This window comes from Canis lupus, chromosome 26 (genome assembly GCF_003254725.2).
Source record: "Canis lupus dingo isolate Sandy chromosome 26, ASM325472v2, whole genome shotgun sequence".
In the NCBI taxonomy this organism is placed as follows: domain Eukaryota; kingdom Metazoa; phylum Chordata; class Mammalia; order Carnivora; family Canidae; genus Canis; species Canis lupus.
The window spans coordinates 7,894,316-7,920,402 of record NC_064268.1 but is presented as its reverse complement, the minus strand read 5'-3'; the positions used below and the strand labels follow the sequence as shown (position 1 = coordinate 7,920,402).

Sequence of the window (26,087 nt, the reverse complement as noted above, 5' to 3'; positions counted from 1 at the left end):
GGGTCTCCATGGAGCTCAGCAGGAGTGAGGAGAGGTGGTTGGCATTTGGGCGGAGCAGGCAAATGCCTGGCAAAACCAAGCAGGCACCACTCCTTGCAGAGTCATGTGGTCCTCTTCTTGGCTCATGCTTGAAATTTGGCATCCCAGTGGCTCCTGTGCGGGATTCATGGACCAGTGTGCGGTGGAGCTGGCATTCTTCCTTCCTTCCTATCCCTCTAGGCCCCATGTGGCCAGGTTCAAGCAGGCCCTTGGCTGGCTGGAGCTGTTTATTTTGGGTTAACGGGCCCAGCACTCTGGCTATATTTACCTTGTGAAGCTGCTTGCAATCTGATATGATCTGATCTCTCTGGGACTCAGCTGGGGCCCTGGGTGTCACCTGCCAGCTTTAGCAAGGCCCCCTTGAATTCATTGTCCCAGTCTGTGGGGAGATTTCCCCAAGAGGGAAGCATTCTGGAAGAAACAGTGGCTTATATTCCTGGGAAGAATGCTTTTCATCAGGATCCAAGATGTGTGCCATCTATTCCTTTTCCACAATATACCTTTCTGCAGCCCCATGGCACTGAACTTGGTTCCCAGTGTGGGAAAGGTACATACAGCCAGCCTGTATGGTCAAAGTCCCAGCAATTGTAGGGGCTGGTGAGGGTGATGGGGTTTCTTCCAGAGCTTGGCAGCAGGGTCTTTCCTCTTCCTTGGAGTGGCCAGCCTCTCCCCACCTCAAAACCTCAGGGAAGGCTGGCTAGTTCTGGTGTCTCCAGGCCGGGTATGTCCTGGTAGATGTGATTTCTGGTCCTAGATCCTCTGAGTATGACAAATGATACAGAAAGGGTGGTCTCTGTCCTGCCAAGGTAGCCATCTGGCCCAGTGTGATTTGGAACACACTTTCTCCTTATGGCCTAGGTTTGGAGCTGGGGCAGACGAGGCCCAGAGTGGGGATCCGACTTCCTCACCTACCCTGGAGGGCAGAACCGTGGCTCACAGGGCCTGTTCTCTCCAGCCTGAGCTGACAGTGTCCCCGAGCTATTCCTTTTCTTTTTATATATTTTATTTATTTAAGCAATTTGTACAGTGTGAGCCTCAAACTCAGGACACCAAGAGCTACATTTTCTGAGCCAGGCAGATGCCCTGGGCTATTTCTCTTCTGCTTCAAGATCCCTGCTTTTTCTTTCTTTTCTTTTCTTTTCTTTCTTTTCTTTTCTTTTCTTTTCTTTTCTTTTCTTTTCTTTTCTTTCTTTTTCTTTTTTCTTCTTTCTTTCTTTCTTTCTTTCTTTCTTTCTTTCTTTCTTTCTTTCTTTCTCTTTCTTTTGTTTTATTTATTCATTTGAAAGAGAGAGAGAGAATGGATGAGCAAGAAAGGGAGAGGGAGAAGCAGACTTCCCCACTGAGCAGGGAGCAGGGAGAGGGAGCATGATCCAGGATCATGACCTGAGCTGAAGGTAGATGCTTCACTGACCAAGCTGCCCAGGTTCCCCCCTGCTTTTCTTTTTCTTTTTTTAAAGATGTATTTATTCATGAGAGACAGAGAAAGTCAGAGACATAGGCAGAGGGAGGAGAAGCAGGCTCCATGCAAGGAGCCCGATGTGGGACTGGATCCCGGACCCTGGGATCACGCCCTGAGCTGAAGGCAGACTCTCAACAGCTGAGCCACCCAGGCATCCCTGCTTTTTTTTTTTTTTTTTTTTCTTAACTAAAATTAATTTCTTTCTTTCCCTCCCTTCCTTCCTTCCTTCCTCCCTTCCTTCCTTCCCTCCCTCCCTCCCTTTTGTTTATTTAACAGAGAGCGAGTGCACTAGCAGGGAGAGTGGCAGAGAACCAGGCTCCCCCTGAGCAGAGAGCCCTACATGGGGCTTGATCCCAGGACCCTGGGATCATTACTTAAGCTGAAGGCAGACACTTAATCATCTGAGCCACCCAGGCATCCCCTTTTTAACTAAAATTTCTTGAGCACCTCCTGTGGTCTGGCTAGGTGTCAAATGCTTATATATCAGGACCTCATCTCTTATCTCCTCAGCGACCATCTTAGTCCATCTGGGCTGTTGTAACAAAATAGCAGACTGTGTGACTTATAAACAACAGATGTTTATTTCCTCACATTTCTGGAGGCTAAAAGTCCAAGATTAAGGGGCTGGCTTCCTAATTCACAGCTGCCATCTACTCACTGTGCCCTCCCATCCCAGGAGGGTCAAGGCGTTCTTCTGGGCTCTCTTATTTGTTTGTTTATTTATTAAGATTTTATTTATTTATTCATGAGAGACACAGAGAGAGAAAGGCAGAGACATAGGCAGAGAGAGAAGCAGGCTCCATGCAAGGAGCCCAGTGTGGGACTCCATCCCAGGACTCCAGGATCACAACCTGAGCCAAAGGCAGACGCTTAACTACTGAGCCACTCAGGCATCCCTGGGCTCTCTTTTTTAAAGGCACTAATCTGGGCACCTGGGTGGCTCAGCGGTTGAGCAGCTACCTTTGGCTCAGGTCATGATCCCGGGGTTCTGGGATCCAGCCCTGCATCAGGTGCCTTGCAGGGAGCCTGCCTCTCCCTCTGCTTATGTCTCTGCCTCTCTCTGTGTCTCATAAATAAGTAAATAAAATCTTAAAAAAAAATAAAGGCACTAATAAAGGGGGGCACCAGGGTGACTAAGTCGAGTAAGCATCTGCCTTCGGCTTAGGTCATGATCTGAGCATCTTGGCATTGAGTTCTGCATCGGGCTCCCTGCTCAGCGGAGAATGTGCTTCTCTCCCTCTCCATCTGCTGCTCCCCCTACTTGTACGCGCGCTCTATCTCTCAAATAAAAAAAATTTTTTTTTAAGGCACTAATCCTCATGTCCTAATCACCTCCCAAAGGTCCCACCTCCTAGCACCATCACCTTTGGGGGTGAATTTAGAAGGAGTATAACATAGTAGCACTCATGTGAGAACAGAGCTCCTATTCCCTCCTTTGCACACAGGCTTTAGCGCCAAGTGGACTTGAGTTCAGAGCTTCCACTTAGCAGTACTTCTAACCCCTGGGGCACCTGACCTCAACTCTCTGAGGCTGTTTCCTCATTTGTAAAAGAATAATAATGGGGCTCAGTCAGTTAAGCAGCTAAGCTGATGCCTTCATCTCTGGTCCTGATCTTAGCTCATTGAACGCTTATAACAACGAGTGGGCTCCTGTTGTATAAATGTAGCACAGAGAAGTTGAAATACTTGTCCAAGGTCACCCATGAGCTTTGTAAGTGGAGGAACCCATTCATTCTTAATGGCTGTATAGAGCAGACCATAGTTACCTGTGCACATACCCCAGTAGTCTGCTCAAGGCCTGATGTACCTAATGGGTCTGGACATTTCCAGTGACTGAATAAATAGCCAGTGGCCCTGGGCAGCAGGCTTTCCTGATTGTCCCTTCTCTGGTTTCATGTTCCGGGGCAGCAAGCCAAAACAGGAAGAGGAAGTGCTGGGGGTGGGGAGGTGGTGGCAGGAGGCCCGCAGTGGTGGAGGGTGTCCCCCAGGCAGGCCTGGTGACAGAGACCAGAGGGCCTTGGGATGTGTCCCTTAACTCCTTATGCCCTGGTGGCCTGCCCTCACCCGTGTGTACTAGGAAGTCTCAGGATTGGCTTTAGGCCACCAGTGATCTTAAAAAAAGTTGAAATCCTGCTGGGACTTCCCCAGATTTATATGAGTTTGAAACATTTTGTAAACTCCTGGGCTGAACAGTTCATAAGGTCACCAGTTGTGGCAAGTGTAGGGCAAAAGTCTGTGAATCTCGTTGAAATTGTCTGAAAAGTCTGAAAAGTGAATTATATATAAATCTAGATTTTCTAAGGAGGGTATCTGTTATTTTCACCAGATTGTCAAAGGTACAGGCTCCAAATCAGCTTTGGCCTGTGACCTACATCTCATCATGCCCCCTCCTTTTATAGATAAGAGGGGAGGTTTGGTTTTTTTTTTAATAAATATTTAATTTATTTATTCATGAGAGACAGAGGCAGAGACACAGCAGAGGAACAACCAAGCTCCCCACAAGGAGCCCGATGCAGGACTCAGTCTCGATCCCGAGACCCCAGGATCACGCCCTGAGCCGAAGGCAGACACTCAACCGATGAGCCACCCAGGCATCCCAAGAGGGGAGGGTTTTGACCAAGATCAGACAAGGAAGCAGGGGGTGGTTCTGGAATCAGGACTCAGACCCCCTAATTTGGCCTTGCCGTTCTGTCATCCAGAGTATACCTCTCCATCAGAAGAGTAAAAACCCCAAAGAATTACATATAGAGATAGTGGGTTTGGGGATGAGGAACTGAGAAATAATAATAAAGCTCATTTTTATTGAGTGTTTACTCTGTGCTACGCACCAAATATTTTACATGGATCTAAGTATCTTAAAAGCAACTTAGTCCTCATAATTGTCCTCTGATCATGTACCTTTATTTCCATTTTACAGATAAGGAAACTGAGGCCCAGAAAGTTGAAGGAGCTTGCCAGAGTCATATAGCTGAATAAAGTGCAGAGCAGTCAAGGTTCAAAGCCAGCCAGCATGGGTCTAGAGCCCATGCTCCCAACCACTGCTCCACACTGCCTTTCCAGGCCAAAGGAAGGGTACAGAGAGGTACAAGAAATGAAGGCAAACATGGCCAGGCATTCAGGCAGGAGGAGAGCTAGTGGGAAAACAGAGTCCACCCCTTCCCCAGGGTAGGCTGATATGACCTTAGTGGGTACATCTCAGCATTGGACCTGCCCCTCTCTGAGCCTGGTACATACATAGCAAGCACTTTAGGAAGGATCACTATCCTTAATGGCATTGCCATTGGTGCTTGCTGCCCTTGTCCCTCTAGCCTGGGCAGGCAGACCCTGGCAGTGAGCCCACTGCCCCCTGTTCCAGCCCATGTCTGATGAGCTAGCTCCTTCACATGGGGATGATTTGCAAGGCCTAGGTGAGAAGCAGCCAGTGGCAGGCAAGTCCAGAACATGCCCCTGGTGACCCTGGGTCCACGGGTCTCCAGGAACTGGGAAGCAATTAGTGCGTCAGCTGTGGGGCCTGGAGCAGGGGCTAGGGGAGGAGATGGCTCCAGAGCTTGCCAGCCACACTGCACCAGCACCAGGTTCTGTCTTCTAGGAAGCTTCTGCATTCCTTGTTGGTTGGTGCGCTGTGTTCTCAGAAAGGGCCTGGGCCTGACGTGGGTGGGCCGTTGTCCCTCTACCCCACCCTCTCCTTGGCCCTGGAGCAGGATTTGAGGGAGAAGCCTGTGCTTGGGAACAGATGTGGGGCCAACAGAGAGAGTGGTTAGTGGTGCCCCCCCCCTTTTTTTTTTTTGTAATAAAACTATCATAGTAAAATGTACATCAAACTTAACCATCTTAACTGTTTGTGGTGGTTGGTTTTTAATACCTGGCTGGATGGTAGGAGCAGTGGTTACTATTTGGGAAATGTTTAGCATGTACCAGCGATTCTCATTTGTTAAAATCATCCTATGAACTATGATATCTCGGGTTTGCAAATAAAGAAGTGGAGGCTCAGAGAGGTTCAGTGACTTTCCCATGATGGCTAGCAGGTAGCAGAATGGGGATTCAAATCCAGGCAGCCTGGAATCCAAACCCACTATCCTCACTAGTACTTTCTCAACCCTAAGTGAGTGGATCCTATTCATCCCCATTATATAGATAAGGAAACTGCGGCTCAGAGAGGCCAGGTGACTTGTGCAGGGTCCACAAGCTTGGCGGGAGGGAAGGATTTGAGTGTGGCTCTGTGGGCCGTTAGGGACCTGGCACTCAGCCCACCTCTTCCCTTTCCCCTAGGTGGCGATGGTGGAGGTACAGCTGGATGCCGACCACGACTACCCGCCAGGGCTGCTGATCGCCTTCAGCGCCTGCACTACAGTGTTAGTGGCCGTACACCTGTTTGCGCTCATGATCAGCACCTGCATCCTGCCCAACATCGAGGCGGTGAGCAACGTGCATAACCTCAACTCGGTCAAGGAGTCGCCCCATGAACGCATGCACCGCCACATCGAGCTAGCCTGGGCCTTCTCCACTGTCATTGGCACACTCCTCTTTCTGGCTGAGGTAGTGCTGCTCTGCTGGGTCAAGTTTTTGCCCCTCAAGAAGCAGCCAGGGCAGCCCCGGCCCACCAGCAAGCCCCCAGCTGGCAGCGCTGTTGCCAGCGTCAACGGCAGCAGCACTGGCGGCATCACCCCCGGCCAGGCTGCTGCCATTGCCTCCACCACCATCATGGTCCCCTTCGGCCTGGTCTTTATCGTCTTTGCCGTCCACTTCTACCGCTCACTGGTCAGCCATAAAACGGACCGGCAGTTCCAGGAGCTCAACGAGCTGGCCGAGTTTGCTCGCCTGCAGGACCAGCTGGACCACAGAGGGGATCACCCCCTGACGCCCAGCAGTCACTATGCATAAGCCCTTCTGGGCTTGCACACTTCAGATCTTTGGCCTTACGCTGCTCCCCACAACCTCCTGCTCCAGCCATAGGGACAGCCAGCTCAGGGGACTGGGCTTTTGTCAGGGGGCAGAGAGTGAAGGGAAGAGGCTTTTTTTTTTTTTTTTTTTTTAAAGAGAAAGGACTGCACTTTGAAACTTTCCGCTGAGAGAGTAAGCACTTCCTGTTCTTCCAGCTTCGGGTTCACCTCCCTTAGGAGGCCACTGTGGGAGCCAGAGGGGGGCCAAGCGCTCCCTTTGTCTCTCTCCATCCTGAGTGCCAGTGCCACTTGGATGCTTCTTGTCTTTTCTGTCTTGGCCACCTTCCCCGTTCAGTGTCTCGTGTGTGTGTGTGTGTGTGTGTGTGTGTGTGTGTGTGTGTGTGTACACACATAAATATACTCATAATGGATACTTCTTGTGTTTGTATTTGTTGGGTCTGGACCACCTGGTATTAATTTCTCCTGGTGCCCCAATCAGGTGAGCCTCTAAGCACAAAAAAAAATTCTTGACATTTTTGAAAAATTTCAAACCTGCAGAGAAGTTGCATGAATAGTGACTGAAATATAGTCCGTTCTTGTTACTCGACAGCAGTTGTGTCCTATGAATTAGTGGATGTTGAACCATTGTTCCTGTGTGGTTAAGTTCCGACGAGCCTCAGGTCACCATATTTTGTTAGCTGTTCAGTAGGTGACCTTGTGTTATGTGTTTGTTTTTGTTTTTTTTATTTTTAAGTAATCTCTACACACAGCACTCAGACAAAAAATCACCAAGATCAAGTGGTGTGTTTCACCAACTGAGCCAGCCAGGCACCCCTATGTGTGTTTCTGTTTAAAGACACCTTATTTAATTTAATTGTTGATTTGTGAACAATGAACTCACTCATGGCTCACAGCATGATAACTTGTACCTAAATGAAGCTTTTCCCAAAGGTATTTCTTTGTAAGACATATCATGGCTGCCTTTTTTTTTAAAGTAATCTCTACACCCAGTGTGAGGCTCGAACTCACAACCCTGAGATCAAGAGTGGCACGCTCCACTGCCTTCTTTTTATTTTTTTTATTTTTTTATTTTATTTTATTTTTTTTTTTTTTTTGCCTTCTTTTTAAATAGCAAAACCACCAGGGCACCTGGCCAGCTCAGTCAGTGGAGCGTGCCACTCTTGATCTCAAGAGTGATGAGTTCAAGCCCCATGTTTGGGCATGGAGCCTCCCGTAAAAAAAAAAAAAAAAATTAAAATTAAAAAATAAAAAATAGCAAAACCAACAGAAAGCACCAAATGTGAAAAATGTAGCCTAAATCGACTGTGAAAAGGACACTTGTTTAAGAAGACTGAGACAGAATGGTGCTTGTTTGACCTCAGCAAGCAGGAGATTCACAGATAACTGAAGCTGTGAATGAGGAGAAAAAGCGATATTTTTCTCTGTGAGGTCCCATGCATTGGTTGCCAATACCATCCTTCATGCCTAAGTACTTCCTCCTAAAGCCAAGGACATTCTCCTATCTAACCTCAATTCAAGTGATTGGATTCAGGGAATTTGACATTGATACAGTACTATTTAATAGGACATTTGTGTTCAGTTCTCCACAAGTCCTGAGCATGTCCTTTCTGGCCATGATTTTTCCCTTCAGGGTCATGTATTGCATTCAGTTGTCACGTCTCTTTAGTTGCTTTGAATATGGAGCAGCCTTTTTTGTCCTTTGTAACATGGACATTTCTGGAGTCCAGGCCTATGGTTTTTGTAGAATGCCACCTCAGTCTCATTTCCCCGATAATTTCCCGTTATTATTATAATCAAGATGTGTATCTTGGCAGGAATATTTGTCTCTTTTGCAGATGGCAAAAATTGACACCCAAAGAGGTTAAGTAATTGGCTAGACTTCAAGCCTAGAAAGTCTGGCTCAGACCCTAGGCTGTCACAAAAATCTTACATACTGATTCTGTCTTTGCTTAAGAAATTGGGAGATCCAGCAGCAGCAGCACTGGTCCCACCCCCACCACCACCCCCCCCCTTTTTTTTTTTTTTGAGATTTTATGTATTTATTCATGAGAGACAGAAAGAGAAAGAGAGAGAGGCAGAGACATCCCAGGATCACAGACCTGAGCCAAAGGCAGACGCATCCCTGGTCCCACCTCACAGAGTAACAGTGAGAAGGAACAGGGTTGCAGCGCCCTCTTTCCCAGATATGATTGCCACAGTCCCCACCATTCCCTTGTCTCACACCAGGCCAGCTTTGTTTATGTTATTTGCCTGGCCCCCCATGGTCCCAGAAACCCAATACAGAACATGGTTTTATAAAAACAAAGTCCTTTGATCCAAGTGGAGGTTGGTTGGGCAGGGGGGGAGTGTGGCCTTAAGTTCTTGTTTTGTGCAAACTCAAATGTGCTAATAGCTTAGTGGGCTAAGTGGGGCAGAGGATCCTCTTTTTTCCTATTGTAGCTTTTTGCTTCTGTCATGCATCATATGCAGCAGGACCCACCCACCCCCCCACCCCCCAGTCCCAGGACAGCCTCCCTGACTGGGACTGAGTAGTGGGGAGCAGGAGCCCCTGTGTGGAACTCTCCACTCTCCCCAGAGAAGACCTAGCCATCTTCCATGTGTTCCCCACCCCCACCCCTCCCTGCTTCTCCAGAGACCTGGGAGCTGGCTGCAATGATTTCTGGCCTGCGACTCTAGTCTTAAGTGTTCCTTCCTAAATTTGCCTGAAGTCAACAATCATCAGATTAGCTTGCAAAATTTAGATATCTAAATCTTTCCCCTGGAAAGTTGGTCCAGGTAGATCTAGAATCTTTATTTGGGATGGGGTGAAGGGGCAGAGGGAGAGGCAGAGAGAGAATCTTAAGTAGACTCCACGCCCAGCACAGAGCCTGAAGTGGGGCTTGATCTCACGATCCTGAGACCATGACGAGCCAAAATCAAGAGTCGGAATGCTTAACTGAGCCACCCAGGCACTCCAAGAAGAATATGTTTTTAACGAACACCTCTGGGTGCTCAAACCCAGGCAGCTCAGGGAAAAAAGCTGGTAGTTAATGGACAGTCTTTCTTTAATTTCAGTTTTATTTATATTTCAGACAATACATTCACAGGTTCCAAATACAACAATGAAAAGTCACCCTCCCTCCCCTGTTCCCAGGTTCCCAGTTTGCTCCAGAGGTATTCGTTGTTGCCAGAGTATTGTGTTGCCATCTAGAGAGATTTCATACATAAACAAGAACACCTCCTACTTTTTCTGGGGGAGGAGGGGAAGGTAACCTGTACGCTCTGCCACTGTGTGCCTGAAGAGCAGTTAGATCTAGTTTAAGTCCAGTTACTCTCTAGCTCTGTGACTTGTGAGCCTCCCTGAAACCTGTTTCCTCCTCTAAAATAGCGCCAATAATAGAGGACACCCTCAGCAGTTGTTGAGGGGACATGGGAGAGAACATATGAAGCTGTCAGCACAGGACCTGGCCCCAAGTGAACGTCCTGTGTCCCACGTGGGCCAGACTCAGCTTTCTGATGTGAGAGGTACAGACAGAACCATGCCTTGGGGTCAGGCCACGTCACTTATGATTTAGAGAGCAGAAAGGAAGTAGTGTTTATTGAGCTTTTACTGTGTGCCAGGCACTTGCTGAGGGCTTAGTGAACATCATGGTTTTACAGGGTTATGCTTCGGACATTGGGCTGAAAAATTCTATTGGAGAGTGTCCACATTATAGTGTGTTCAGTGAGATCGTCAACTGCTACCCACTAGTTGTTGGTAATATTTTCCCCTGCCAGTTGTGACAACCAGAGACGTCTTCAGATGTCGCCAAATGTCCCCGGGGAGGGAGAGGAGGTCAAATCACTCTTGGATTAGAAACACGCCTTATTTCATCTTCATGTTAACCACAGTAACCTGAGTGGCAAGGAAGGTTATTGTCCTGTATTTGAGAGGAGGAAGCCTGGGGAACAGAGGGGTTAGGTGCCCTATCTGAGAACACAGCTTCTACATCACTGCTGGGATTCACACCCAGGCAGTCTGCTGAGCTCCTGTTCCTACCCATTATGTAAGAGTGCCTTTTATCTTGTGGAATGTTGTCTAGAATTATGCAAAGCTCTTCCCAGACCTCTGCTTCACAATTAACCTCAATACATGTTACTTGTTATCATTACATCTGTTAGCAAATTCTCCAAAAAAAAAAAAAAAAACAAAAACCTGTGAAATCTCCCAAGTGCCATTTTACACAAGGGGCCACTCTGGTCACTTGCTTAGGGTCACAAAGCCAGTAAGTCAGGGGTTCTGGCTCCAGGTGCACATTAGAATCATCTGAGGAACTTTCTGAAGGCCCAGGCTTCACCCCAGACGAAAATCTGGGCTTGAGTCCTGGGTGTCTGAGCTTTTAAAGTTACCACAGGATACTGAGGTTGAGCGCTTCTGTGTTGGGTTAAGAAGCCAGGTCAGGTCTCAACCCCAAATCTCAGTGGCCAATGTGACCAGACATAGGCTCTCCTCCCTGGAGTATGGGAGAGGTTAGAAACCTAAACACACCTCCTCTTTCTCCCCCAGGGTAAATCCATGCATCCCGTGGGGATGTCTTCCCTCTACCTAAAGCCTCTCTCAGAGCTGCACCCTGTCCCTCCCAATCACACACCACAAGCCCTGGGCTGATGCCACCATGTTCTCTTTTATACTCTTGCCCTCAGGAATTGTAACCTAGAATGAAGGCTGTACCAAGAGGGTCCCCAAAGCCAGCTGGGGAGAGGATAATCCAGTGCTGGGAGGAGTAAGGTGCCCTTTGAGGGTGCCAAGGGTGTGCCCAGAGTCCCCACTCTCCGCTTGCAGAAGCCACACCGGTTTGAGCAGTTGGGTGATGGCCTGGAGTTTCTCCTGAAGCTCTGGTGTGCTCCCTGTGGGAGCAAGGGGCTGGTGGGAGCTAGCGACTCAATAGATGCTATACCAACGCCCTCTCCTCAAACCGCACCTATACCTGCACTAGGAGGGGCTAGGACAGATGTGCAAGTGCAGGCCTGGGGCAAACCACCCTACTCATGGGTGTTTTGGGGTGAACTGGTCTGCAGGAAATGAGTTTTGAAGGGGAGGAACCCAAAAGAACCAGCTGGATTGCCGGAGGCAAGAGACCTGCCCTCTGGTCCTGCGCTTGAGGTCCATGGCCAAAAAAGAGAACCCAGGAGCTTCCTCGACCATATCAGAGGCTGGAAAGTATGCCCGCCCCTCACCTGGCATCAATCTTCTTCCTCAGGCTTCTTGAACATGGCCAAGGCTTCCTCCAGCACACCATCAGGGTCTAGAATTTTGATCTGGAGGGAAGCAATAAGGAGTTGGATTGGGGAGCATGGAAGGCTCGGGCTGCCAGACTTTGGGGTGCTGCCCACTTTGGAGGTGCTGTCTGCCTTGTGGGCTGCTGCCAGTCTCTAGGGGAATGCCCTGGCTGAAAACAAAACCTTGTCTGTTCCTTGGCTGGGCTGGGCTGGGCTGGGCTAGGCCTGACCAGGCTGAATGTGGCTGCGGGGGGTGCTGTTTCCTGACTCTCTGGGTGTGGCCACAGGGCCCTGGTATGTGCTGCCCACCTCAGGAATGGGGAACTGGGTGGGCTCAGGGGCCTCATCGCGACCAAAGTCAATCATTGTGCCACACTTGGCCACGTCGTCCACCCAGAAGCCTTCAAACAGTTGACCATGGTCCAGGTGGAAAAAACGGCCCGACCCATTCTTCATGCCTCTCTGCCAGTAGCCCTCGTAGCGGTTCCCGTTCTCTGGGGAAAGGACAGGGTCACATGGGTGCTGGGCATACCTCACCAGACCAGACTACGAGGATGGCTCCTCCACACACTCAGGCCAGACACTGCACCCACAGGGAAAGCCAGAAGGAAACCAAGCCGACTAGAGTACCCTGGGCTGGGCTGCCTGGGGTCTGGAAGGACTAACCTATCAACATCAGAGCCCAGGGGAGTGTCAGTGACTTCCATAATCAGACCTTGTCCACGGCTCACCTCTACTACTTACCTGAACTTGGATGAACAACATCATTTCCTATTTGTAAAAAATAAAGCTAAGAACATGAATAGGCAGCGTTTTTCCAGCACTCATTCTGCACCTGGTTCTTTGCTATGTTTCTGACCTCACTCCTCACGAAAACAGTTCTATGAAGGATAACGGACTCCATTTTTACAGATGGAGCTTGCAAAGCTCAGGGAGTCTGATTGACTTGCTCAAGGTCACAGAGCTAAGAAGTGGCTGAGCCAAGATTTGAAGCCAAGGCCTGTTCATCCCAGGAGCCCATGCCTTCAAGCACAAATTCATTCTTCTGCTCCGCTGATAGTGGTGGTAGTGTAAATAAAAGTAATACTAATAAAGCTAACACCTCTTAGCTCAGACACAACCATGTGATCTTGGGCAAGTCACTTAACCATTTTGTCTTATTTCCTCCTTTGTAAAATGGGGATAACATAGCACCTACCTCATAGAATTGTTGTGGAGATTAAATAAGTCGATACACGGAAAGGATTTCGGAAGAGTATGGATAAACTCTAGATGAGAGGTCAGCAATTTTTTTCTGTAAAGGGGCAGACAGTATTTGTGGGGCACAGGGTCTCTGTCATAGCTACTCAACTCTGCCATTGCAGCGTGAAAGCAGCCATGGACAATATGTCAAAGAATGAGTGAGTCTGGTGTGCCAATAAAACTTTACTTACAAAAACATGTTGAGCTGGATTCGGATTTGGTCCAAGGATCGTAGTTTGCTGACACCTGCTACATACAAGTATGAGCTAATAATATTGTTGAGCACCCACTATTATGTGTCAGGCACCATGCTCAGCACTTTACAAACCTCATTTAACCTTCTCACTAACCCTCCTTAAGTTGTATTTTTATCCTTACTTTACAGATGAGAAAACCAAAGCACAGAGAGTTTAAGCAAATTGCCAAGGTCACATATCTAGTCAGAACTTGATCCAGGATTTGAACCCAGGCAAGCTGGCTCCAGAGTCCAGGCCACTAGAAATGATGCACTTAGAGCCCTTACAGTATTTGTGGCCACAACAGGTGCTCACTAAGTGCAGGCTATTACTAGTAGGCACTCACTGAAAGGCACAGAGCTGAGTGCATGGGGGATTGAGAAGCCAGAAGTAGCTGGCTTAAACCCTCCTCAGCTGCCCTGATGTCTCAGTTTGGCCAGATCTCATTGGCAGTTGGAGTCTTGAGTTTTCAGGAGACTGGGCTCTGGTTTGTGTTTCACTAAGTGCCTACTATGTGCCAGGCACTGAGGAAAAGGGAACAAAACAGATATGCAGTCCAGGTCCTTATGCAACTCACAGTCTGGAGAGACAATGACACTAGCTTTATAGATAGCATACTATGTGTCAGGCCCCAGTCCTAGTACCTACAATGTGTGTACTACCATTATTCCCATTTTACTGGTCAGGTCACTGAGGCCCAGAGAGGTGGAAACTTGCCCAAGATGACACATCTAGTATTAAAAAGGAAAGGAAGAAGCTGCTGAGGAGAATGTGTATTAGTGGGATGAACAGGGAAGGCCTCTGTGAGGAGGAGACAGTGCAAAGATCCAGAGGATCTTCTTTCGCTTGCAGGAAGAGAACAGCAGTACAAGGACCCTGAGGGAAAAGTGTGGGAGGAACTGAAAGAAAATGACTAAGTTTGAAACAGGGATCCTCAGGGGAACAGAGGCACTCCTATAGGCCTGCAGACCCTGTGGACCACAGTAAGGGCTCTGAACTCTGTCCAGAGGTAAGAGGGAGCTATGGTAAGGTTGAAAGCAGGGCAGCGACAAGGTCCAATCTCTAAAAAGCTCATGCTGGTTGCTCTGTAGAGAATGGACTAAGTTCTGACACTGAGACAGTTTACTCATTACTCTTTCCTCCATCTAGGAATTTTTTTTTTTTAAAGATTTTATTTATTCATGAAAGACACAGAGAGGCAGAGACACAGGCAGAGGGAGAAGCAGGCTCCATGCAGGGAGCCCAACACGGGACTTGATCCCAGGACTCCAGGATCACGCCCTGAGCCGAAGGCAGACACTCAACTGCTGAGCCACCCAGGCGTCCCTATCTAGGAATGTTTTTCTCTGGCCCAGTGCTAATCAGGCTCCTTCTCTTCCTTCAGATCTGTCCAAATGTCACCTCTTCAGGGAGATAGTCTCTGACCCTAAATCAGTCCAAACCCCCTGTCCCCAACTCCTCTGTCATTGTCCAATATACCTCCCAATTTAAAGGGGGTGTTCCTTAGCATTTTTGACCTCAGAACCAACAGACTATGTTGACCTTGAGCGAGTGACTTAACCTCTCTGCCTCAGTTCACTTGCAAAGTGTGGATGGTAAGAGTACCATCTTACAGAACTTTAAGGTGGATTAAATGAGCTCAGTGCTGTGTAAATGCAGGCTATGATTATTATGACCATGAGAAAATGTCTTAGGGACGCCTGGGTTGAGCGGCTGCCTTCTGCTCAGGTTGTAATCCCAAGGTCCTGGGATTGAGTCCCACATCAGGCTCCCCACGGGGAGCTTGCTTTTCCCTCTGCCTATGTTTTCTGCCTCTCTCTGTGTCTCTCCTGAATAAATAAATAAAGTATTTTTAAAAATGTCTTAATTGTTGATGTGCATTGTTAGGCTCCCCCTTCAGAATATAAACTCCCTGAAGGCAGGGATCTGGTCTGGTCATTCATCTTAACCAAGCTAGAGTGGGGCTTTCTGGGGCAAGGCAGGGGGCCAGAGCGGGGTGGCCAACCGGAGGGCTGCCCTGAGAGTGTGGCCAGCAGGTCTTGGGGCGGGGCTGGATGAGACGCGGCTGGACACTTACTCTGGCGCAACATGCCCTCCCCATGCGGCTTGTCATTCAACCACTGGCCTTCGTAGAGGTCACCGTTGCTGTAGTACATGCGGCCCCATCCGCTGCGCTGGTTACCACACCACTCACCCTCGTAATACTCCTTGGGTCCAAAAAACTGAATCCCATAGCCCTGGAAACACGAAAGTGTCCCTGTTCACAGCACGCCCCCATCACTAGGAAAGCCACCCTTACTTTGCCTGGCATCCCAGCCACACACTTGGACTACCTGCCTGCTTCCTTCCTCAACCCTACATCCCAAGCTGATGGTCGCACATTGAAAAAGCTCCCCAGGCTGTCCTTTCCCCTACACCCCTCTCCTACCACCTTCCCTCCGCCCATCATCATTTCTGCCCTCCACTCGCATCCTCCATGAAGCAGCAAGATGCATCGTTACATTGCTCATCTGGTCTCGGTTGTCTTTTCTCCTCAGCTCTGATTTGATCCTCTTAAAAGTCCCAGATGCCCCCAGGAATCAGACCAAAGTTACAGACTTTTGTCCCCCGAAAAATGAAGGCCACACTTAGCAACCAACCACAGAGAATCCTGCACTCCCTGTATATCATACCTAAGGAAGTTGGGTGATGCAGCCCAAGCCTACCCCTCAAAATCCTGATTCTCTGCATAACTTTTAAGGCCCCCATCTGCCCCTCCCATCCCTGTGGGCACACCAACCTTGCTGTTTGACATATACTCTGCTACTTCTGACTACTTTGCTACTTCCCCTTCTCCTTTTTTTCCTCCCTGGTTAACTCTTTGTACCTTTTGGTATTACCTCCTACAGGAAGCCTGCCCTGAACTCTCGATTCCTGTGGGCTCCCTGTGAAAACGTCTATCCTAACATCATATTGTTTTTTTTTTTATTAAGATTTTATTTATTTATTCACAGAGACACGGGGAGGGGGGAAGCAGAGACAGAGGCAGAGGGAGAAGCAGGTTCCACGCAGGGAGCCCGATGTGGGACTCGATCCAGGGTCCCCAGGATCAAACCCTGGGCTGCAGGCGGCGCTAAACTGCTGCGCCACCGGGGCTGCCCCCTAACACCATATTGTATGTGAATTGTTTATTTGGGGATCTTTCTCCCCACTGGTCAATAAATGATTTAAGCGCAGAGATCGCGAAATCCTTTGCTCTACCACTTCCAACAGTGTGTGACCTCAAGCAAGGCACTTCACCTCTCTGGGCTTGTTTCCTTTTTTTTTTTTTTTTTTTTTTTTAAGATTTACTTATTTATTCGCAAGAGACACACAGAGGGAGGCATAGACATAGGCAGAGGGATCATGCCCTGAGCGGAAGGCAGCTGCTCAACCGCTGAGCCACCCAGGTGTCCCTCTGAGTTTGTTCCCTTATCAATAAAATGAGATGGATGATGATGATGATGACTTTGTGAGTTGGTTGAAGCACCATATGCCACATTCTGGGATATGGTAAGGATCCAGGCATTTATGGGGATAAGGACATATATGCCTCTGGCTGGCTTCTACCACCAGGACCGTCCTCTCTTGTCCTGTGGCCAAGAGGGTGGCCTCTGCTCTCTTGATCCCACTCTTCCTACCCCCTTCCTGTACAAGTCCAGCAGAAGGCGGGTTCTCAGAAAGGAACGTCCAGGGAAAAGAAAGCCAGGAAATGAGTGGGGCAGATGGGGAGGAGACTTGGCCCCCACACAGCTTGGCTGGCTTCTTGTAGCTGCAGGTTACATGGGCTCCTCCCTGGGCCCTCTCCTTTTGCTTCCTGTTTCCTGGGTTTTGTTCTGAGAAGCCTTGATGATTTCCCACCCCTTCCTTCTCCCACGCACACAGTACTCTTTTCCTCCTTTTGTCAGCCCTCCTCCCCTTTCTCCCAGGTCTCTCTGGCTGCTCCCCCCCATGCACACACAAACAGAGTCTGCTTTCAGCCTGGCTCACACCCCAGGGCTTGATGGGAAACACTCACCGATTTTTTATCGCCTTTCCACCAGCCAGAGTATACTTTCCTGTGCTTTCCCATCTCTTGGTCAGAAAAGCTGAGGGTGCCATAGCCATCTCGCTTCCCAAACTTCCAGTCTCCCTCATACATGGCTCCTTTCTTCTTCCAGATCTGTGTTCCTTTTCCTGATGACACACAGAGGGGTGGGCACTGCAGACATGACAGCCATGGGGCTGGAGGGGCAGGTGCTACGTCTGCCTTGGCCTCAGGGGCCCCTAGAGGACTTGGTGATTCTCCAGGGCTGGGCCAGGGTCTATGCCTTATCTCTAGACCCCCAGCACCAGCAAAAACCCCAAGATTGTTCCATTTCTACAAATAGCAGCTCTCCAGCCCTTTTCCCTGAAGCCAGATTGATAACAGCAACCCCCGAGAAGAAACCTGCCTCTTCTTCTTCTCTTAATAATAATGAGCTTCATTTCTTAATAATACTGAAGGTTGCACCAGAAGGCCAGAGTTTCTAGAAAATGTCCTGCATATTTCTTCAGTTTCTCTTCAGAAACACACATGGGAACCTATGTCCTACCACTCCAGCCTCATCTGTGTCTTCTGCCCCCAACTTCCAGACTGCCCTCCAACCACAATGGCCTTCATACTGTTCCTGGAACCCACCAGATATGCCTCAGCCTCAGGGCCTTTGTACCTGCTTGTCCTTTGGCCTGGAATGCTCTTCTCCAAATATTTAGTCACTTCCTACCTCCTGCAAGTCTCTGTTCAAATCTTTTTGCTCAGTGAGGACTGCCCTGCCCATCCCATATAAAATCACAAGCCTCGGGGTGCCTGGGTGGCTCAGTTGGTTAAGCGTCTGTCTTGGCTCAGGTCATTATCCCAGGGTCCTGAGATTGAGCCCAGCATGGAGTCCTGCATCAGGCATTGCATGGAGCTCCCTGCTCAGTGGGGAGTCTGCTTCTCCCTCTGCCCCTCCTCTTGCTTATGCTCTCTCTCTCTCTCAAATAAATAAATACAATCTCTTTCAAAAATGTTTGAAAATAAAATAAAATTAGAAGCCTACCCTACCCTCTTACCCTGCTCTGCTTTTCTTTCTCTCTTTCTTTCTTTCTTTCTTTCTTTTCTTTTTCTTTTCTTTTCTTTTCTTTTCTTTCTTTCTTTTTCTTTCTTTCTTCTTTTTCGTTCTTCTTTCTTTTTCGTTCTTCTTTCTTTTTCCTTCTTCTTTCTTTCTTCTTTCTTTCTTTCTTTTTTTTTTTTTTTAGATTTTATTTACTTATTCATGAGAGACACAGAGAAAGAGAGGCAGAGACACAGGCAGAGGGAGAAGTAGGCTCCATGCAAGGAGCCTGATGTGGGACTCAAACCCAGGAACCTGGGATCACACCCTGAGCCAAAGGCAGGCGTTCAACCGCTGAGCCACTCAGGCATCCCTCTGCTTCTTTTCATATAACTTGTCAACTCCTAACATATCAGACAATTCACTTATCATTATCGTCTATTGTCTAGCTCTCCACGAGAATGTGCACTCCGGGAGGACACAAACTTCAGTCTGTTTCATTCACTGCTCTATTCCCAGCACCAAATTCAGTGCCTGGCAAGTTGCAGGTAAACAATACATGATGAAAAAAGACATTTGTTGAACAAAGGGACAAATAAAATATTTGTGGGCTAATACATGTCTTGGTCCTTAGTGGCTCAGGAAAAAAATCCAACATCGCCCCTGTGAGCTTTTTAATAATCTCAGGCAAGTAACTTAACTCCCTGGGCCTCAGGCTCCTCACCTGTAAAACGGGGATGAAAATATCTCATGCGGTTACTCTGATCACTAACTTCATTAAAATAAGGAAAACACTTAGACCAGTGCCTGCAAATACGAAAGATGTTACCAATTATTTTTGCCCTTGAGATAGAGCCCTCATCCGTTTTTTTTTTTTAAGATATTATTTACTTATTTATTTATTCATGAGAGTCACAGAGAAAGAGGCAGAGACACAGGCAGAGGGAGAAGCAGCCTCCCCGTGGGTAGCCCGATACAGGGCTGGATCCTGGGACCAGGGGACCAAAGCCCTGAGCCAAAGGCAGATGCTCAACCGCCGAGCCACCCAGGTGTCCCTATCCGGTTATTTCCACTTGTACTTCGTCTGGTTTGGGGGAACCAGCCCCTCCTGAGTCTCCATCCCGAAGGTTTGCGCGGGTCTGACTCCTCCCTCTGGCAAGTCTAGCCAATCAGCGTGGGCCACTGAGATTGGTTCAGTGCCGGGCATGTGATCCAAGTTGGTTCAATGAGACCTCTTGCTTCTGGGATAAAGACAAATTTACCATCTCTTATAAGGTTCTGTATGGCCAGACACCCTGACCTGCCCAGTCTCCCTTCGCTGTCTCTGCTCTGGGCACACTGTGTTTCAGTCTGTTCCTTGAACAAGACTTGATACCCGCCCCCCCCCCCCCCCCCCAAAATGCTTCCATTCTGATTCCACTATCTGGAAGACATGCCCTTCTGCCGGGCTAATCCTTCTTATCTTTGTGCACTCAACTCAAACATCATCTGTCCATGTTCTCATGGCCACTTACATGTCTCTTCTCTGGTCCCTTCATATCCTGGTGTCACCACTTTTATTTTTACTTTTTATTTTTTGAAGTAAAATAGCCTCGTTTTATTATGTGCAGACTATATATAAATAAACCACCCACTCTGAAAACAGCAGGTTCTAGCTTTTCCCAGAGTCCTCAGAAACCTCTGGGAGACAGTTCCTTTCCTTAGAGAGCGGTGTGTGTGTGTGTGTGTGTGTGTGTGTGTGTGTGTGTTTGTGTGTGACATCTAGCCACATGCTCCTCCTTGCCTAAAATCTTAAACCCTGTCTCCAGCTTCTCTGGTCCAGAAGGAGGCATAAGCCAGTCACTCAACCTCCATCTCATTCCTCGGCAAAGAATCAAGGAAGGCTTGCCACTCTGCTGGTAATAACACTGAGGAGGTTGTTCTTATTCTGAATCTCTTTCAGGGTATCTTGACTAATTCTTCTCATTCTGGGCCATAGCTTTATAGTCCTCTGTAGTTCTCCATCATGTAGTGTACATAGTCAATGAAGTGTCTGAGACAACATGTTTGCTTTGTTTTCTGGGAGGCTGGCTTCTGCCTTCAGGTCATTCATCACATAGGCTGATGCCCCCAGTTTTAGCCATGTGACCCTCAATAAGTCATTTCCTCTCTTTGAGCTCCAGTCTCCTCATCTGTAAAATGGGACATTACTTATTATGCAGGTTCTCTCTGAGACTGGAGCTCCCTGGGGGTTGGCATTATGCCAGATGCTCGGTACAGGGCCTGACATGAACTAGGAGTGCTGTAGGGGTTAGCAGAGTGCATGAATGAGCAGTCCAGGGAACCACTGGGCACCCAATCCCTGTCCTGCATGATGATGACTCTCTTAACTACTTCCAGGATGCTTATACCCTAGCAACCCCCATGGGCTAGGTCAGAGGCATGTACCTTAAAGAGAGGGGAGGCTAGGTCTGGATTCTCCCACAGGTCCATTTTCTGTAGCCCCAGCCCAATCAGCTCTATCCCTCCAAGGTCCTAGGGAAGGCAGGACTCACACTGAAGGAGGGCTCAGATGGCCATTGTCAACCCTCAAGTTCATATCACCAGTGGGGCAGCGAGATCCAGAGTCACACAGCTGTTCAGTGGTGGAGGCAGACTCAGAACTTCAGGATCCTAATTCCTAATTCCTAGTTCCTGTCTACCCTACTGCTACCCATGAGGACTAAAGCACACATGGACATCTTTAACCACACACAGAGCTCCCAGTAGCTGCATAAAGCCTGGCCTTTAAGTCAGTGCTAAGGGTCAGTGCTGTGTCATACACTGGAAAGAGTCAGCTTTCGAGTGCTTCTGAATGAAGAAAATTCTGAGTAGTGGTGATCCCTGCCATGCTCAGCCCTCAAAGAACACTCATAGACCTTTCTGCAGAGACCCTGGGTTACATACATGGAAGATGTCATTTCTTATCTTTACCAATAGGAATTTCCCCACTTTACAGAATGGGACACTGAGGCTCAGAGAGGGGTAATTAATCACTCAAGATCATGGTTGGTGGAGCTGAGATTCTGACCCAGGTTTATGGACTCCAAAGTACTTAACTCAGGAAGGCAGGAGAGAAAAGTGGTGAAGAGCATAGAATCTGGAATTACAAGCCCTGAGTGAGAGGCCATACCACCTTTTTTGAATAAAAACTTGTTTTTCGGGATCCCTGGGTGGCGCAGCGGTTTGGCGCCTGCCTTTGGCCCAGGGCGTGATCCTGGAGACCCGGGATCGAATCCCACATCAGGCTCCCGATGCATGGAGCCTGCTTCTCCCTCTGCCTGTGTCTCTGCGCCTCTCTCTCTCTCTCTGTGACTATCATAAAAAAAAAAAAAAAAAAAAAAAAAAAAAACTTGTTTTTCTTGGGGCTTTTGGCTGGCTTAGTTGCAAGAGTATGTGACTCTTGATCTCAGGATCATGAGTTCGAACTCCATGTTGGGTGTAGAGATTACTTAAATAAATAAAACTTTTTTTCATATTTTATTTTTAAGGGGTGCATGGCTGGCTCCGCTAGTTAAGTGGCCAACTCTAGATTGATCTCAGGACTGAGATCAGCCTCCATGCTCAGCTCCAAGTCTGCTCTGAGATTCTCTTTCCCTCTCCCTCTGCACCTCTTGCTGTGCTCTCTCTTTCTGAAATAAATTAATTAGTTTAAATATTTTATTTTTAAGTAATCTCTACACTCAATGTGGGGCTCAATTTTATAATCCTGAGATCAAGAGTCGTATATTGTATTGACTGAGCCAGTCAGGTGCCCCTAAATAAATAAAACTTAAAAAAAACAACATTTTTTTTAGTGCTTAGTTTAAATTAAAAAAATATGTAATTTTTAAAAAGATGTATTAATTTATTCATAAGAGATATAGGCAGAAGGAAAAGCAGGTTCCCCACAGGGAGCCTGATGTGGAACTCAATCCTGGGCCCTGAGCCAAAGGCAGACGCTCAACCACTGAGCCACCCAGGCATCCCTGTTTTGTTTTGTTTTTTTTCCCCCGATAGAGAGCACCAGTAGGGGAGAGGCAGAGGTAAAGGGAGAAACAGACTCTCCAATGAACAGGGAGCCCAATGTGGGACTCAATCCTAGGACCCTGGGATCAGGACCTGAGCCAAAGGCAGCCACTTAACCATCTGAGCCACCCAGTCGCCCTTGGGCTTAGTTTATATCACAAGGACCCCCATGCCATTTGCTTGTTAAAGTTGCAGTTAAAGCCCCAACTAGTTGTGTGTGTGTGTGTGTGTCTGTGTGTGCATCCTCATTAACCCACTGCTGGTCAGACTCCCATGTCAGAGTTGTTTGAGTCCCCACTGCAAGCTGGTTTGGGGAGGTACCTTGTCTTCCTGCTAGCCAGCCCCAAGTTTAGCCCAGGTCACAGAGCTTAGGGACCACGCTGGAGTCCCTAGAACCCTGGTCATGGTTTTGGTTGGTATGTCAAGACCACTTTGTCCCCTGCTGATCCTTTGTCTTGGCTCACTGGACGTCTAGGGTGAATCTGGTTCCAGAGCCCCAGCATGTGGAGACCCCTAGCTGGCCCAGGTCTGCAGCCTTCACCCCTAGGGGGAGCCTTGGGGACACATCTCCTGTCCCCAGCAAGCTCTGCTAGCTGCTTCCATAGCCCCAGGCTGGCCCTAGTCACCCACCACGCTGCATTGCCCCCACTCCCTGGGGCCCCTGGAAGTCCCCCACTCACCATGTTTCATGTTGTCCTTCCACTCGCCCACATAGCAGTCACCATTGACAGCGTACACCTGGTGCCTCAGTCCATTCTTTTGAGCCTTCTTGTCCCACTCCTTCCATGGGGGCTCCGACTTTTGCAAGCCCTTGGAGATAGGCATGTTGGCTGCTTCTTCTGTGGAGCCAGCGGGTACTAGCAAAGGGTTAGGGACATCAGGGGCTCAGTGTGCCCATAGTAGTGCCAGGATCCTGGGGCTTCCTGGGGAGGCACTTGTTTGGACCCAAATGACATGAGTCCTATGTGTTCTGAGTCCCCAGGCAGATGAGCAGCCCTTCGTGGGGCACCCTACCGTGCTGGACTGACCCTTGCCTGTCACCTCCTTTGCATTTCTAGGGCCTCCCTGAGGTGTGTCTGATGACACAATTGCTTGGGCGCCCAGGGAAACCAGTATAGGAGGGGGATTTGTGATGGCATCAGGAAGAGGTTGCCCCCAACTAGTGGTTGATAGTTACATATTTAATAACCAGCATGACCAATCAAAGTGGATGCTGGTCCTAAGGCTAGAGCTTGGCCTGGAGGCCCAGTGGTGAGCATTGGGATCCATTCCAGGAGAGTTGTGGAAGTGAGGAATAGCCAGGCCACTCCGGGCTGGCAGGCAGTTGCTACAGCACAGCCTGCAGGGACACCTTCCCCACACCCAGTATGCAATGCTGGAGCCCCTTTGGTCCTGCCTTATCTGTTAGAAGGTGCTGGAAATGTCCAGGGCCTGGCTTTAGAGGCTGTCAGGGGAGCCCACCAACTAAAGATACTGCCTCTAGGGTGATCAACTATCTGGATTTGCCTAGGAACTGAGGGGTTTCCTAGGAACTTGGACTTTAGTGCTAAAACTGGGTCCCAGGCACACCAGAATCATCCTTCTACCTCTGCCCAGATACTCTACTTGTCTGTCTTATTACATGGTTAGGTCTTTCCATCAGACCAGGGCTCTCTTCCTAACTGTGCCTGATGGGGTTGTAGAGAAACTTTAGGTGGTCTAGAGTCTCTCCTTATTCTGGGAGCCCCCCAACCTGTGCTCTCATGTCCCTAAGATCTCCAGTGCAAATGGTCATGTCTACCTGTCTATCTCCGTGGGGCTCGTGCAAGGTGATAAAGATGGTCTCCTTCATATCAAGGGGATCCGTTTCCCCTCAGCAAATACCATCATCTATCCTGCTCCATTGGTTTGGGGAATACACACACACACACACACACACACACACACATGCCAGCAGAGCTAGCAGTAGGGGCTGGAGTGAAATATTTTACCACTAGCAAGAGAGGTGCTGACCTATTAGAATGACCTCTGGGCTGAGCAACTTTCAGATCATGGTGTCCCAGGCATCCACCCATGCAGGGTCAGCATCATGGGTGTGCAACTTGTACAGTTGAACAGGACCCACCCTTAGAAGGGCCTGTGCTTTATTTCTTTGCTCTGCCTGTTTTTAAATTCTTTTTTTTTTTAATATTTTATTTTTTAAAGGAGTTTATTTATTTATTCATGAGAGACAGAGAGAGAGGCAGAAACATAGGCAGAGGGAAGAGCAGGCTCCATGCAGGGAGCCCGATGTGGAACTTGATCCCAGGACTCCAGGATCACGTCCTGAGCCGAAGGCAGACGCTTAACCGCTGAGCCACCCAGGCGTCCCTAAATTCTTTTTTTTTTTTTTAAGATTTTATTTATTTATTCATGTTAGACACAGAGAGAGAGAGAGAAAGAGGCAGAGACACAGGCAGAGGGAGAAGCAGGCTCCATGCCCGGAGCCAGATGTGGGACTTGATCCAGGGGTTCCAGGATTGTGCCCCGGGCCAAAGGCAGGCACTAAACCACTGAGCCACCCAGGGATCCCCAAAAGATATATTTATTTATTCATAAGAGACACACAGAGAGGCAGATGCAGGACTTGATCCCTGATCCCAGGATCACACCTCGGAGCTGAAGGTAGCCCTGAGCTGCAGGCACCGCTCAACTGCTGAGCCACCCAGGTATCCCTGTTTTTAAATTCTTAATACTTCATGAATGAGGGCTGCCTTTTTCATTTTGCACTGGGCCCATACCTCAAGGAGTTCCTTCTGTTGGGCTATAGCAGGGTCTCCAGGAGTCTGATCAGGCTGACCAACCACACTGGCTGGCCCATATTTTGACAATCATGCCTAGGAACAGGGTAAGCAGGGATCCCTGGGTGGCTCAGCAGTTTGGTGCCTGCCTTAGGCCCAGGGAGTGATCCTGGAGTCCGGGATCAAATCCCACAATGGGCTCCATCTGCTTCTCCCTCTGCGTATGTCTCTGCCTCTCTCTCTCTCTCTCTCTCTCTCTGTCTCTCATGAATATGAATAAATAAATAAAATCTTAAAAAAAAAAAAAAAAGGAACAGTGTAAGTTTCTCCTGGCAAAGAAAACAGTAGGGACAAAAGCTGGGAGGGAGGAAACACTTTCAGGCCCTAAACTTAACATTTTTCTTTTTCTTTTTCTCCCTTTTCCTAATACTACCTGTACAGTGATGAATCTTCATGTTTACATTAATTCACTTTTAAAAAGATCAATATATTTATCCGAGAAAGAGACTACCTATCTTACTATAAATTGAAAACCAGTATCAAATACCCTAAGGGGAAGGCACTGTTAAAATAAAAATACTATAAAGAAACCACCTTAAGTCCTAGCTGGATATCGTGGCTTACAGTTAAGATTAGCAAATATTCAGAAGGATGTTAATGCCATATTAGCCCCAAACTGACACTTTCTCCTTGGTTTACTCAGTACTGTGAGAACCTAGAACCTAATAACTTTTTTTACGATGTCGCTAGGCGTTACTTAATGCCCCATCAGTGTCATATAAAATCCTCTGTCCCACTCTTTCTTGGGAACAGGGATTCTGCTCAAGAGGAAGCTGCAGTCTTAATACGTGAGCTACCGAAGGGAAAAGAAAGTTTTTTGGGGGGGGACATTAGTTTTGATTCTAAATAACAATAAATTAACCACAATGGAAGTTGGAGGGGCGGGGTCCAGAGGGCTGGGGGGCCATCCCGAGTCCCACCACTACCACTTGTGCCAGCTCACCTGCGCCCGCTCACCTGTGGGGCGGAGCCTGATCTGCAGCCCCTCGGGCGGGAGCGAGCGGTAACAGAGCGCGGCGCGGGCTCCGGCGTCCGCGGCCGGCTGGGGTCGCTAT

At 48.5% G+C, this 26,087-nt stretch overlaps 2 protein-coding genes across 7 annotated transcripts in view; one reads left to right on the top strand and one right to left on the bottom strand.

The window, feature by feature from the left end:
- ORAI1 (ORAI calcium release-activated calcium modulator 1) overlaps window positions 1–6,811 on the top strand; it is a 15,235-nt gene extending 8,424 nt beyond the window's left edge. The window contains exon 2 of the mRNA XM_025473831.3: window positions 5,768–6,811. Within this exon, the coding sequence (XP_025329616.1) occupies window positions 5,768–6,379 (612 nt within the window). The 3' untranslated portion in view covers window positions 6,380–6,811. The remainder of the gene's footprint in view (window positions 1–5,767) is intronic.
- On the bottom strand, window positions 6,725–26,087 carry MORN3 (MORN repeat containing 3). Of its 6 annotated transcripts, none has more exons than XM_035706687.2 (7): window positions 25,976–26,087; window positions 22,894–23,070; window positions 17,152–17,309; window positions 15,193–15,352; window positions 11,947–12,131; window positions 11,596–11,676; window positions 11,024–11,265 (listed from the first exon to the last, which is right to left on the bottom strand). In XM_035706687.2, the coding sequence occupies exons 2-6, from the start codon at window positions 23,036–23,038 to the stop codon at window positions 11,602–11,604; spliced, it is 723 nt and encodes a 240-aa protein (XP_035562580.1). In that variant the 5' UTR covers window positions 23,039–23,070; window positions 25,976–26,087; the 3' UTR covers window positions 11,024–11,265; window positions 11,596–11,601. The 6 variants fall into 6 exon arrangements, with proteins under 6 accessions (XP_035562584.1, XP_035562585.1, XP_035562580.1 ...); XM_035706689.2 differs by having other exon boundaries at window positions 25,990–26,077; XM_035706693.2 differs by lacking the exon at window positions 25,976–26,087 and adding an exon at window positions 18,912–18,994 and having other exon boundaries at window positions 22,894–23,025.

Coding starts and splice junctions, on each gene's coding strand:
- MORN3 (XM_035706687.2), bottom strand. CDS start 23,038: ATGCCTATCTCCAAGGGCTTGCAAAAGTCGGAGCCCCCATGGAAGGAG. Junction 15,353..17,151: donor GGAAAGGCGATAAAAAATCG/GTGAGTGTTTCC, acceptor TCGTGTTTCCAG/GGCTATGGGATTCAGTTTTT. Junction 11,677..11,946: donor CCCAGTTCCCCATTCCTGAG/GTGGGCAGCACA, acceptor GCTTCCCTCCAG/ATCAAAATTCTAGACCCTGA.